Source organism: Lepisma saccharinum, chromosome 3, assembly GCF_977018435.1.
Source record: "Lepisma saccharinum chromosome 3, izLepSacc3.1, whole genome shotgun sequence".
Taxonomy (NCBI): Eukaryota; Metazoa; Arthropoda; class Insecta; order Zygentoma; family Lepismatidae; genus Lepisma; species Lepisma saccharinum.
In genome coordinates this window covers 100,647,593-100,661,445 of record NC_139231.1, presented here as the reverse complement: position 1 = coordinate 100,661,445, position 13,853 = coordinate 100,647,593, and the positions used below count along the sequence as shown (strand labels likewise).

The following is a 13,853-nucleotide window of genomic DNA, read 5'->3' as shown; positions in this document are numbered from 1 at the left end:
AGCAACAACGAGAACGGGATGGAACTCGACTACACACCAAAAGGCTGAGGAAAAACAACCCCATACCAACAAAACAAAGAATGAGAGAGAGCAAGCAAGGCAGGCAACAGGAGGGAGCATGCATCACGACGGCCCGTGACGCCCCCACCTTGACGACTGTCCCCACGGCCGTTTCCTGTACCTCTAGCACCTCCTTCTCCATGGCGGCGTCCTGGGAGTCGATCGTGTTCACTTCCGGGTTAGACGAGCTGGAGTCCCGCGTGTGTCGCAGCAAGCGCTCTTTCATCTCTTGCAGGTACGGACAGCGCTGCATCCCGCCTCTCCGCTACCGATCGCCTGAAAAGACAAACACATCAATTTAGTACATTTTTGTATGAATGACCCATATATGCAAATTTTTGTTTAACCCATATCTCACAATCTTCTTGAATCGAACTCTTGGTAACAAATCTGTACTATTCTGTCAAAAAAGTACCGGGAATTTGTAATTTAAAAGGCCCGCGCTAATGATTTTTTAATTATTTTTTTTTCCGTAAGTTGTTTACAACAGCTGGTTGAATCAGTCCACTTCAGTAGTGCATCACGATTTTTACAATGAACGAAATTATTGAACAAAGAGTTTGCCTTACATTTTGAGTTGCGAACGGAATATCGTGTGCTGACTCGCTAAAAATGTTAGAAAATACTTATGGTGAATCAGTTTTATCAAAAACACGGGCTTACGAGTGGTACAAAGCGTTCAAGGAGGGCCGAGAGATCGTCGAAGACATGCCTCGTTCTGGAAGTGATTCAAAGACTGGAAAAAATGCTGGCATATGTGTGTTGCATCAAATGGAGCCTACCTTGAAGGCGACAAAATAAATATTGATGAATAAATGAAAATTGTGCGTTTTATTTAACAATTCCCGGTACTTTTTTGACAGAATGTATATACAATATCTAATTGTATTCTTTCTATAATCCAATATTCTTGCTTCTTTATCATTTTTATCGTGCTTGGACGGTGAACGAAAATAGTTTCTTTAGACAGGGACATAGCTATTAGGCTGACGGAGGGACCAACTTTGTGTGTGTGTATTGTTTTATACATATAAATAACATTCATTACACACATATAATTTATGTGTCATGTTAAATTAGTGTTTTAAGTAGCCTATTATTTATACACAAACTTATATCTTACATCCATACATTTATTGATTGATTTCTTTTAATTTACTTCGCTATTCTGCCACTTTTGGCTAATCGCGAAGATGATGATGAGTGATCACATGATAACATTGATGAAGGAACCCGCCGGCGAAGTTCGCCGATGGTGTAACCTAACTGGAGACCATAATTTATGGATAAAAATATCCCTACTGAAGATCATGAAAATCTCTATATATTCAACATTTTTAATTTTAAAAAGGTTGTATTCAATTATTTATTCACTATCGCTCCTCACTTTCTATCAATAAAATAAGAAAATTCAATAATTTCACCAAAAAGAGGTCATACTGAAATACAAAATATATCATTCGAAATGATGAATAAACACAGAAAGAAAAACAATTTTGAACGTTGAAAAAATACACATTGTAAATGATATTAAGAAAGACGACATATAGTAAAACATTTACTCATGATATGTTTTAATAAGTGAATTGTATTGTAATTAACAGACATTTGACTCAAGATTGATATAATTTTTGCTACGGATTCCTCGGTGTTGTGATATCAGAACGGAGTGTGAACAACCCGAATAACATCTTTTGTGTGTGCAGAAGGAAGAGGATGCCAAATTCTAGTACTATCTCCCCGGAAATAGCAATTTTTAGCTACAGCGTTTATCATGGTCCACCATATTCGCACGTACATACAGTAACACCTAATACCATCCAAAAAAGGAAGTACTATAATCACCCACCTGAACTTCGTGTTCCCTTCCAGCCTAGCAACAAGACAACGCTGGTTCGTCGTTTCCCAGAGCAACACGTGCTTCTTCCCTAGCGAGGCGAGTGTCAACCCACGATTGCCAGGTCTCGAAGGAAACTTTGACATGTGGTGGAGCGGAACTGGAGCAATCAGAAGGCTTAATTCCTGCCGAAAACTTCGCTTCCGTTCTCCTGGCTCTTAACGTTTAGCGTTTCGATGGCAACGGAAACAAAGTTATCCCTTCAAGAAATTCGTCAGAGTTCCTGCTGGGAGGGCCACGAAACAGAAAGTGAAAATTCGTGGAGTTTTCTAATGAGTAATGTTGGAGAGGAGGGGGGGGCTGCGGGAGGACATAAAGTATTGCATACCATATGCAATATATCGTTACAAAGAGGATCGAAACTCAAAAACTGTGTAAAATCAAGAAACTTTAAGTCCATTTTATAATCTGATAGGCTAATTGGGACCTTCAAGGAAGCTTTTGGACCAAAGCAATAAGCGGCATGCGACATACGGCAAGCCACACGTGTCGCTTGGTTTGGTTTATCTTGCTTCGCTTTTCTGCCACTTTTGGCTAACTACGAAGATAAGTATGAGTGATAATATGATGAAACTGATGAAGGGACACTCACAAAAACACCCATATCAAGGCCTGGATTCGATGTCGGGACCCCTAGCGAAGCGCGCTGTGCTAACCACTCCGCCATGGAGGTGGTACGTACGTGTCACGTGGGAATGAATCCTTAGTAATCAATGGAACCTTTTCAAACCGAAGAGACACGGCTAGGTGCACGTGTCCCTCGGACTGGGCCGTTTTCTCAATGCCGTGCACTATGTCGCTTCGGTCTGTTGTTTCCGCATGCATGTTGAATGATTTCTTAAACACCGAAGGGATCAGTGTCGCTTGTTGCTTCGGTCTGAAAGCAATGAATCACAACACAATAATCGTTCAAACTAGGACGATTAAAGCTGATTTGTCTTGTGATTTGTGACATGCCACTGATGACGCTGCATATAAACAAAATCTCTGCGCAGGCTCTGTATGCAAGAAGGTATTGGTACTTCACGCCATATAGACTGAATCGAAAATTATGTATGTTTAGTTTGTACAGTATTCCGTTCATTATTCCATTCCGTATCAGGATGACGATACGTAATCTTGCATGAAAACCCGAACGTTGTTATATAATTGTAGATACTGTTGTGTGAACTAACAGATGATGTCAGATAGAGTTTTAGCTGCACAGATTATAATCGCGCATACTTACTATCTTATTCCCATCCTAGGGAGAGGGAAGTACTGTACAGGAGAGACGCTTTACGTGAAAAGAGAAGATGCGTATATTGATTGCGTGTTGGCCTTCTTTGTCCGACGAGACGGGAGGAAGAATTATCGACGACCCCTCGAAGATGATTCATCCGAAACACCCTGCCTAAATCCAGGAGACATCCCCCCCTGCATTGATGGTACTGAGACAGATGGGGCAGAGCAGTAAATTCGAAGCGAAACGTAGACCAAGAGCCTCTTCTTGGTCGGAAGTTTAGCAAATTTCGACTACACTTATTTGCAATATGATACGTACTCAAACATATCAAAGAATTGGCTGTTTAAATGTGCCAAAACTTATGTCATTGCTTTTCTTTTTAAAGAAATGTATGTATTATTTCGAGACTGGAAAGGAAATCTAAGGTGAGGGTGATGACTCGCGAGACTGTATTTAATATTCGACTGATGTACAGTCACCGGCAATAAAAATGGGATACCTAGATTCTGAAATACTCGCTTCCCTTTCCTAGTGTTGTGTGTGTTGCCTAACACTACGGCGATGAGAGAGTTTTAATGGTAAATTTCACTTACTTCTACCACCGGCGTAGAGTTGGGCAATACACATAACGGCATGCATCGAAGTATTTCAAGATCTATGTGTCCCATTTTTATTGCCCGTGACCGTACATTGAAATATAGCTCGGGACTACGTTTACAGCGTTGCCACATTTTTTATGTTTCTACCCACTTTATGCCCTCTTCTGAACTTTCCATATGAAAGTGAAATCTCCACCGACCACCCTGACCCTTCCTTGCAAGAACTGGCAACATCGACGGGAGTTTATCGTGACAAATAACCTTAGTGCCGAATCATCCAACATTTTAATTTCAATTAGTCAGAATTTTCAACAGAAAACTTACATATGTAAACGAAAGCATCATTTCAATTAGATGAATAACGAATTGTTTGCACCTAGCAACCGGACCCGTTAATTAGATTAATTAATATGAACAAAAAACTGTTTTCTATGAGCTCGACCTCACCGCCTCACCCCATTTTAATTTAAAAAAGGGCTTCTTTTCTGGGAGTTAAAAGGGATCGAAGCCGTCCCTCGCCCCAGGGGGAGCCACTTAATGAATGAAACTTGACACCAGCGCACGCACCCAAGGAAGGTAAACACAGGTTTAATAAGTCGTTTAACAAACAAAAAGGACACAGACTTCGCCATCCATTAGCGGGCTGAATTTAGAAAAAACTTCATGGTGGAAGTGAAGAAAGATGAAATTCGTCTGTGCCTTTCATGAAACTGCCTAGACATATCATCATAGGCTCAACCGAGGGGCCCACGTTATCCCCACCCTGTGTGAAAAAAATGGAACATTCATAACATAACAATAGTTACGCGGGTGCGGGGCCTAGGAGCAGAATATAGGCAGGGCCTAAAAATAAAAAATAAATCAGCGGTCTGCAAAAGTCAGGGATTTTTGGCTCCTTGTCTACTGAATACTGATGCGAATTTCATTATATTTAATTACAAAACTGAATGTCTTCAAGATCCAACTATTCTAATTCTCTTCTTACTTTTCATTTTGACGTTGAAGTGAAATTGCATTGTTTCGTGTAAAATAATCTTTTCACTTCATGTTTTAATTTATCTATTGTATATCAAAATACATGTGTGTGTGTGTGTGTGTGTGTGTGTATTTATTCGGTCATAACTCCCGAACGCCTGGATCAATTTCAACCAAACTTGGTACATGTATCCCTTGCAATCTGGAAAGAAATACTGTGGGGGTAAGACACCCCTGGCACCCCTAGGGGTGGGGGTGGGAAGGGGTGACATGTAAAAATAATCGAAAACGACCGATAGTAGTGTGGAATCCATAGTTCTCGGGATCGCTAAGATGAATAGTGACACTCCCAATGCTCTTCAACTTCAAGACACCTCTAGCACCCTTAGAGATGGGGGGTGAGGGGGTGACATGTTAACATTATCAAACACGACCGATATTAGTGTGGAATCTATAGTTTTCGGGGTCGCTAAAATAAATAGTGACACTCCCAATGCCGTTCAACTCCAAGACACGCCTAGGGGTGGGGTTGGGAAGGGGGTTGACATGTAAAACGACCGATATTAGTGTGGAATCCATAGTTTTCGGGGTCGCTAAGATGAATAGTAACACTCCGAATGTCGTTCAACTTAAAGACACCCCTGTAACCCGTAGGGGTGGGAAGGGCGTGACATGTAAAACGACCGATATTAGTGTGAAATCCATAGTTTTCGGGGTCGCTAAGATGAATAGTGACACTCCGAATGTCGTTCAACTCCAAGACACCCCTGTAACCCGTAGGGGTGGGAAGGGCGTGACATGTAAAACGACCGATATTAGTGTGAAATCCATAGTTTTCTGGGTCGCTAAGATGAATAGTCCATTCAACTTCAAGACACCTCACCTCTGGCACCCCTAGGGTGGGGGTGGGAAGGGGTGACATGTAAAACGACCGATATTAGTGTAGAGTCCATAGTTTTCGGGTTCGTTAAGATGAATTGTGACACTCCCAATGCTATTTAACTCCAATACACCTCTGGCACCCCTAGGGTGGGGGTGGGAAGGGGGTGACATGTAAAACGACCGATATTAGTATAATTACATAGTTTTCGGGTTCGCTAAGATGAATTGTGACACTCCCAATGCCGTTCAACTCCAAGTTCATTTTACACTATAGTTAGAATTCATTATTTTCCTGTCTAATAGAAGATTGGGATAAATAAATACACGGGCAACGCCGGGAAATCAGCTAGTTCTATATAATTAAACGAGTAGTGCATATCAACAGTTTTTGAATGAAATATTTGAATACGATTTGAATGTTATACTCTGTTTAGAAAATGATTTCAATAATTTTGGTTAAGTCTGTCAAAACAATACATGAAGTCATGAAAAATCAGATTAGTTGCTTAATTGGTTTGGTTTGAGTTGGTGTAAGTCCACTTTGTGCATAGTAAGGCTAATCGAGACTGGACCTACGATTTAAAGTAGGATCCGAACCACTTTGCCATGTGCCTCCACCAGGTATCGAACTCGGGACCCCTTGGTTACAAGGCAACGACGCTTCCACTGCGCCATCGGGGAGGCCATTTGCTTAATTGGAATCGCCAACGTCCTATAAACTCGCAATAAACCATACAAAGCAATTGTTTTTTCTGCCATGGGGTTTACTAAAGCGCGGGGTCAAGAACATCATGAAAACAATTTGCTTTACAAAAATTTCATGCACGGTGCATGCTTGTTTTAGAACTTTTGGAATTGGAACTCCTTCGTTCTTGTTGCAGTCGTATTTGGAACAAGGACTCATAGAAATAAAAAGGAAGCCTAGTTCTCGTCTCGATTTTGAAAGTGCGATGTCGGTACTAAACGGGGGGGGGGGGGGGGATGGAGCAAAATCGGAAACTTGTTTACTTAGGAAGGATATGTTAACGTCCTGTTTACGTGTCGAGATAAAAGAGAGAAAGAGAAAGAATATAAATAAAGACCGGGAAAAGATAAAGAAGGAAATCAACAAACGAGGGAGCGCGTGTGTGTGAGCTAGAGAGAGAGAGAGAGAGAGAGAGAGAGAGAGAGAGAGAGAGAGAAATATGTACAGGTAAAGAAAAGGAAGATACCTGAAAAATCGAGACGAACGTAAAAGAGACACACACACACACACACACACACACACACACACACACACACACACACACACACACACACACACACACACACACACACATATATATATATATACATATATATATATATATATATATATATATATATATATATATATATATATATATATACACACACACAGAAAGAAAGAATAGGAACTAAAAAACCGAGTCAAAAAAGCAAGACTTCGAAAGAAGAGAGGAAAAGGATTCAGAAACCTAGCCAGATAGAGAAAATATAGAAATTAGGACAGAAAACGGGAATAAAAGGGGAAAACAGACTAGCGATACAAATAAAAGGAATAAAGTAAGAATAATTAGGCAATTTTCCTTTCCTGGAGGCAAATGACCTTCCCTTGACCTTCCATGGAGATATCTTGCCAATTTATGAGCGAATCTCGAACGACCTCTCCAGGAATAGAGAAAGAACAAAACGGAAGCAGACTGCTGTCACGAGGGAAGAACGAGAAAACAAGACGGGTCTTGATGAACGACGTACTGGGACGGAACGACCAAGAAAGGAACCACATGTTCCCGCTCGTTTCGTGAATGTTTGTCTTGCGTTTCTCACATCCTAATGGACAACTATTGTTGTGTTGAACCGCAGCCAGCTTTTGTTTAGCTCCCTCCTCCTTTCTCTGTTGTTCTATTTCCAGTTTCGAATGCACAACAATCAGCCCGGATTCAATTTGGAAATGCGTTGCTTTCACAAGTGCTCTTCCAATGGCAGAAGCACAAGCAATCTGAATTCCATTTTGATTGAAAAATATAGGGTTCATCTTGTCTTGACGGAAAAGGGGTTGGACTCTTGAGAGCTGATGGGCTGTGGGTTTCCCCGATGGCGTACCAGTCACGTCGTCGCCTGGTAAGCAAAAGGTCCCGGGTTGCACAGTGGTTGGGATGTTACTTTAAACTGTAGGTTCAGTCCCGATTAGACTAGCTGTACATAAACGAAACTTAAAATAAGTTGACGGGTATAAAATGCCACACTGTGTCATCCCTTATATTTAGTATACGTACACGTATGGTATATTTATGTATTTTTCATTTCATGACGCTTTGTAATTCTTGGCTAACCGCGACGATGAGGATGAGTAGCTGAAATTGAATGCACACTCGCCCATGCACAAACCAGGACTTGAAACTTGTGATCGCTGAATCGACCACTCAACCCACTTCGCCACAGAGGTAGTAGTTAACAGTAGTGTTGTAAAAAGAATGGGGTTAAAAGACACCCTAAATCAAAAACGTTACAGCGCCACTGCAACCATTTCACCCTGAGGGATGAAGAGGATGGCCTCTCATGTTTTATCTTAGATGGAAAGAACTTGTGCATGCACCAGAACTCGGGTCGAGAAATTTCAGTGGTGACATCTATAATTAAATTAGGAATTATCTATACTACGATCAGGGGTTCTAAAAACGCCCAAATGTCAACCTCCTTTCCACCCAAGTAGTAAACCCTGCAGTACATTTCGCAGACTAACGATGCTCTGGCGTCTGGACTCAGGGCCAGTATAATTCTCCGTGGCGCTCGTGTCGTGTGTTTGTGATCGTCTCTTCACCCACCTCATCTTATCAGCATTCGTCCTCATCTTCGCGATGAGCCAAAGGCGGCAGAAAAGCGAAGTAAAATAAACTAAATCAACAATACTTCGTCAAGCCGAAATGAGAACATCACATGATTTTTAACCCACCAGCCTTGCAAGTTGCCAATAGTCATAAACAATAGTGTTTTTACCCTTCTCAATGTTCCTTTCTATGGACGCATTTCATTTGTTTACATTGCAGCGGCGGCTGTTGACCCGGTCCCAGTGGGAGCAAGTCACGTGTCCGAGGTGAATGCGCCCCGACTCGCGTGGACTCCATTAGACGTAAGTGCAGCCGAAACTGCAAACTTTGTCGATATTAACCGACAGGTAGCGCGGGGAGCGGCACGCGATTCCGACGTCGATACAAACTACCTGTGAGGATCACGTGACCCAAGAGTTCCCGCACAGGGTTACGTAACGATCGTAGTAAGACGGGTTGCACATTTGTGAGGGTGTTTGGTCATCTCTTGTTAAACTACCACCACTTTTGACGTTGAGTGTACGATAATTGAATTACTCTTGTGTTTGTCCTGACTCAATGACGACGTCAGAAGGGAACTGGGGCGGCCCACCCCCAACAAACTGGTAAAACAAGATAAATTATTGCAAATATCCAAATTTGTTATGGTATTTAGTGGTATATTAGTGGTGACATCCAGTCAGAAATTATTCCAGCCTCCTCTGCCTTCTTACTCCATTTGTTCTGGCCCGTCACTGTTCTGAAAAGCATGTTTTATACGATGGATAGGATCACCATGTTAAAAATTCTCCAAATTATGAATGACGCAACAGGCCTTCTAAGGGCCCAAGGCCTGCCAAGCTGCTTTTCATTGTATAACTTATGGACGAAATCCCATCGCCACTGCTTTCTGGCTTCCGATGACATTTCTTTGAAGTGGTTCAACAATTGTCATCAAAATTCTGGGTCTTCTGGGTCGACAACGAGAATGAAACTCGGGATCGCTCGCACCAGAGGTGAGAGCGCTAACAGTTTTTTTACAAAAGAAAAAAAACAGTCACTCGATTTCTAATTCTTTCCGTTATCAGTTTCAGCAATTCCCTCATCGTGGACAAACACAAACATCCATGCCTTACCCAGGATTCGGACCCTGGAACCCCTGGAATCGTAGCATGGGGTGTTAACCTAAGCGCCACGGACGTCGACATCATTTGACTACGAGAGAGCGCTTTAACTTGATAGGTGTGAGGGTAAATGCCGAACGGAGATGGCTTCGGTTGAAATTACCGCTAGGCATCTCCAATGAGGAAATTTAGTAGTTTCCTTCATCCACTTCGATTGAATGCTGAGATGGTACCATTCACAAGGGATGATACGGATACGAAACCTATCGTTTTCAATTGCACCGATGTGCATCGATTCTATTCTAATTGTTATTTTACGTCGCTTTTCTAACTATTTAGGTTAATCGCGACAATACGGATCGGAGATGAAGGGACACTCGCAAAGGAACCCATGGACGCGAACCTAGGACCGCCAGTGGCGAGATCGTGAATCCAGTGCTGAGCGCGTTCGGCCACGATTCTGTTCAGAGAGGGTTTCCCATTGTGAAGGTTGCTTAGCATGGCATGTTGAAAAATTCATCAGTGCGAGTCTTCTTCATCATCACACTGAGTTATGAACATGTACCGAGCGCTGTTTGTGAATTTTGCATTCTCCATTATGCCTTACGAGGCAGTAAATCGAATCTGCTTCTATGAAATCCATTTCGAGACCTCGAAGATGCCGGGTACTCTTTATGTTTCCGTGACTCTTAAGCTGATTTTAGTGGCTAGCAGTTGGAACAGCTTGGAATTTACTAATTTCATGTTGCCTTACTACCTATCATGACGATGAGAATGAATTATGAATTTATGGAATAGACGAGAACATATAAACACGCCTTTCCCAGGATTCGTCCTATGGTCGGTAACACGGGATCAGGCGGATGGCAGAATCTGCAGTGTTGCCACATCGCTGCCGCTGCATCTGTTCGCAAATTGGATAGTTCACGCGTGATACAAAAATGTGATCCATATTTATTGAAATGATCATGGATGACAGCGGTCTATTTCCCTTTGAAAGGTGAAATGCCTCTGAGGCTAGGCAACGCTGCATGACGAACGTTGCCAAATCGTATGCGTGGATCAACGATTCTTGGCTGTCATTCGCTATGCTTTCCACGTGTGACACCAGAGCACTCAACCCATCAGCTTAATTTCACGGAGCATAGGGAGTTCCCCGATGACATCATAGTAACGTAACGTCGTTGCTATCAAGGGGTTCCGGATCCGATACCCGGTGGACGCACATGTCGGTTCGGATCCCACTTTAAATTGTAGGCTTAGTCCCGATTAACCTATCTGTGCACAAAGTTGACTTTAAACTCGTAGCGAGCACAATTTGCAAACGTAAAAAAAGTGGTCGGTCTGGGCATGGCATATAAGTCCAATGTGAGATGTTCCAACGACATAACTGTGACCACCTGATCGCAACCGAGGAAGGGGTTATGGCTGGGGGTGGGTCAAATTATCTAATGGATTTCATGAAAGAAATAAAGAAATCGACACTCGCCCTTTTTAGAATTCTGAAGTGCATTAAAAACGTTTTCAGTATTTTACCTTCTATCTTGTATTACCTGGGTGCGCGTTTATACAGTCACCGGTAATAAGAATGGTACACTAGATCCTGAAATAATCGCTGGCAACCATTCGATGAGATTACATATTCCCCGCTTGGAAAGAAACAGAGGAAAGGCCAGTCATGTTTCCATTCCTGATGCATCGAATGGTTGCCAGGTGCATGTAAGTAACACTATTTTCATGAAAATTTCCAAGTTTATTTTTTATTGTTTTCAGTAATTGCACGATGTATACAGTTTCAAAACACCCTTTTGTGGCACTGAAACACCAGCAGTGTTGCCAATGCACAGTCTTAATTTCTAAAATCAACTACTTTCCTAGTTCCCCCTTAAAGACGCATCATCCGATTGGCTATCGGTACAAATGAACGTTTCTCTTTTTCACTGCCATAGATGCCGAGCTAATCCACCTAACCAAACTGAAAATTACCGATGGCATGTCCGTACATGTGTCTGTTATGTGCCGTTTTTCATGCTTTGTAAAAAAATTCATTTGCACTTCCCGTTACATCTGGCAACACTGCGTTGACACTAATGAAATCCAATCATTGTTACCCGGTTTAAAAATACATGCATGAACAAGGCTTCAATTTGGTACGTATAAGGATTATATGTGTACCACTTCCGGTTCAAAAGTTGTACTATCCCCAACTCCGGGTTGCGTTGTAAATGGAACACCCAGTAGTTGTCATTTCAAATTTGCTATTAAAATCCACTTATGGCCGTAGAGTTAGGCAACACACATAACACCTTGCAGGGAAGCGATTATTCCATGATCTAGTGTCCCATTTTTATTGCCGATGAGTGTACATATTTCGTTTGACAATGAGGATGAATTATGATTACGTGAAAATGGTGAAGGGGGACACACACCAATATCCAGACCTGAACTCGAACCCAGGAACTCCGATGGCGAGTTCGTGAGTCGACCACTCAAAGCACTTGTCCGCCTAGGCAGCAGGGTGCAATTATGGCGTCCATGTGTTTGCTACATTAACGAAAACAACTCTCCAAATGCTCCCAATAATAGAGATTTTTGCAATGTTTTGGAATTTTCTAGCTTTGAACAATTAGAAATAAAACCAAATTTTAATATAGCCGCGAAGCAAAGATGGTCGTTTATACGTATTTGTAGCCGCTTAACTCACAATATTGACGTCGTACTAAAAATACTTTCCTTGTTAAGCAATTGAGTTAACACGCTACGTCACGTTACCAAGTCTTTATCGATCGACGTTAAGGTCGCGGTCGAAACTTGAAAGCTGTCCTGCTCGTAAAAGTGGAATTACGGCTGTGCGATTTATTTGGGTGGCAAACTTACCAAATCTTTGCCCCCTCGTGTGGTCTGACGACAGAAACTTTTTTTGTGTGTGTGCTACTTACTTGCTATTTCTTCCCGCTTTTTACCGCCAGCCATTTCTTCTGACGAAAAAACTGCGCCACAACCAGAAAAGGGATTTCATCCGAAAGCGAGCACAACCGTAGAAGCGTGTACGACGCAGCACCTCCGTTCACGATCGATGCGTAACCGTGCGTACGCCCATCTGCGCAAGGCTCACGGGGATATTTTGCGTGGTTTCTCGTAAAACGGAAGAACGCCAATTTACAAAGCTTGTCAGATGCTTTCCGAGAGCCATTTCCGAGTCATTGTTATCCGCGGGTTCCACCTGTATCTACGTTTAATGCCTTCAGGAGCGAATAAAAAGTGTGAATTTGCATTCTGAATGTGCCACACTTTCAGTTGAAGGAGGTTTTAACGTTGAGATTAAAAGTCCATTTTGCTTATGACCTGTGGCGGAATTTTTGAGTTTCTGTCGAAAGTCCACTTTGTGCACATAAAGGATATTATAATTATTATTAGTGCCCGCATAATTATGTAATTACTTGTGCTTTTCTGTTAACATTTTCAAATCAAATCAGTGAAATGAAGTTTCGGCCAAATAGAGCCTAAACAAGTGCATTCTAAAGTAGATATATGTACGTATTATGCTCTATAATTACATAATATTTACTTATTTTCTGTCACTGTCATATTTAATACACTTTCTTTAATCATTTTAAAATATACTTTTACAAACCAGGGAATGTACTGCTCAGAAGAGGCAGTCTTCAAAACAATTGCCTCTGTGGAAAGTGTGGATCACTTGTGGACGCGGTGTAGAGAAATATTTCTTAGGTTTTGAAGAAAAATCCAGTGTACAATACAATTTTAGCTATTAATAGAGTGCTAAGTGAAGGCAATACGAGATCCGAAAGATCTGACCCTTTGGAAACTGAGTACACCAACGGCAAAAAGAAACTATCAACCTGAAGGCGAGAGAACAAATGTTATCACGAAAAGTGTTATGACACGTGGTCAACAAATCGAATTCCATCGTCGCTATATTATGACTGTACCTCGGATATTTAGGTGTGTGTGCTTTTCGGTTCCTAAAATAGGCTCTAAATACTCTAAAATAGGTTCTAAAAATATTCAGTTAGGCTCGAAAAATCCTGAAGAGGTTAAAAAAAAACTAAAAAAGAATTCTGTTTAGGTATAGTCACCGACAATGAAAATGGGACATCTATATCCTGAATACGCACTATCTTGCATAACGTTATGTGTGTTGCTTAACCCTACGGCGATGGCAGAATTTACCATTGGAGATTTTCTATTCAAATCCACTCCTCGCCGTACAGTTAGGCAAAAGTCTTTTTTCATGTTATCCACAGTCAAACTCCGCAATTT

At 41.7% G+C, this 13,853-nt stretch overlaps 1 protein-coding gene across 7 annotated transcripts in view; it reads right to left on the bottom strand.

The window, feature by feature from the left end:
• The window catches only part of OtopLa (proton channel otopetrin-like a), a 317,850-nt gene that overhangs the window by 181,750 nt on the left and 122,247 nt on the right, over positions 1-13,853 (bottom strand). For 5 of the 7 annotated variants that reach the window (XM_083119032.1, XM_083119038.1, XM_083119040.1 and 2 more), the window contains exon 2: positions 149-336. In XM_083119032.1, the coding sequence (XP_082975158.1) occupies positions 149-313 (165 nt within the window). In that variant the 5' untranslated portion in view covers positions 314-336. Of the gene's footprint in view, positions 1-148; positions 337-12,508; positions 12,589-13,853 lie in introns of those variants that run through there. The other 2 variants (XM_083119034.1, XM_083119035.1) reach the window with 2 other exon arrangements.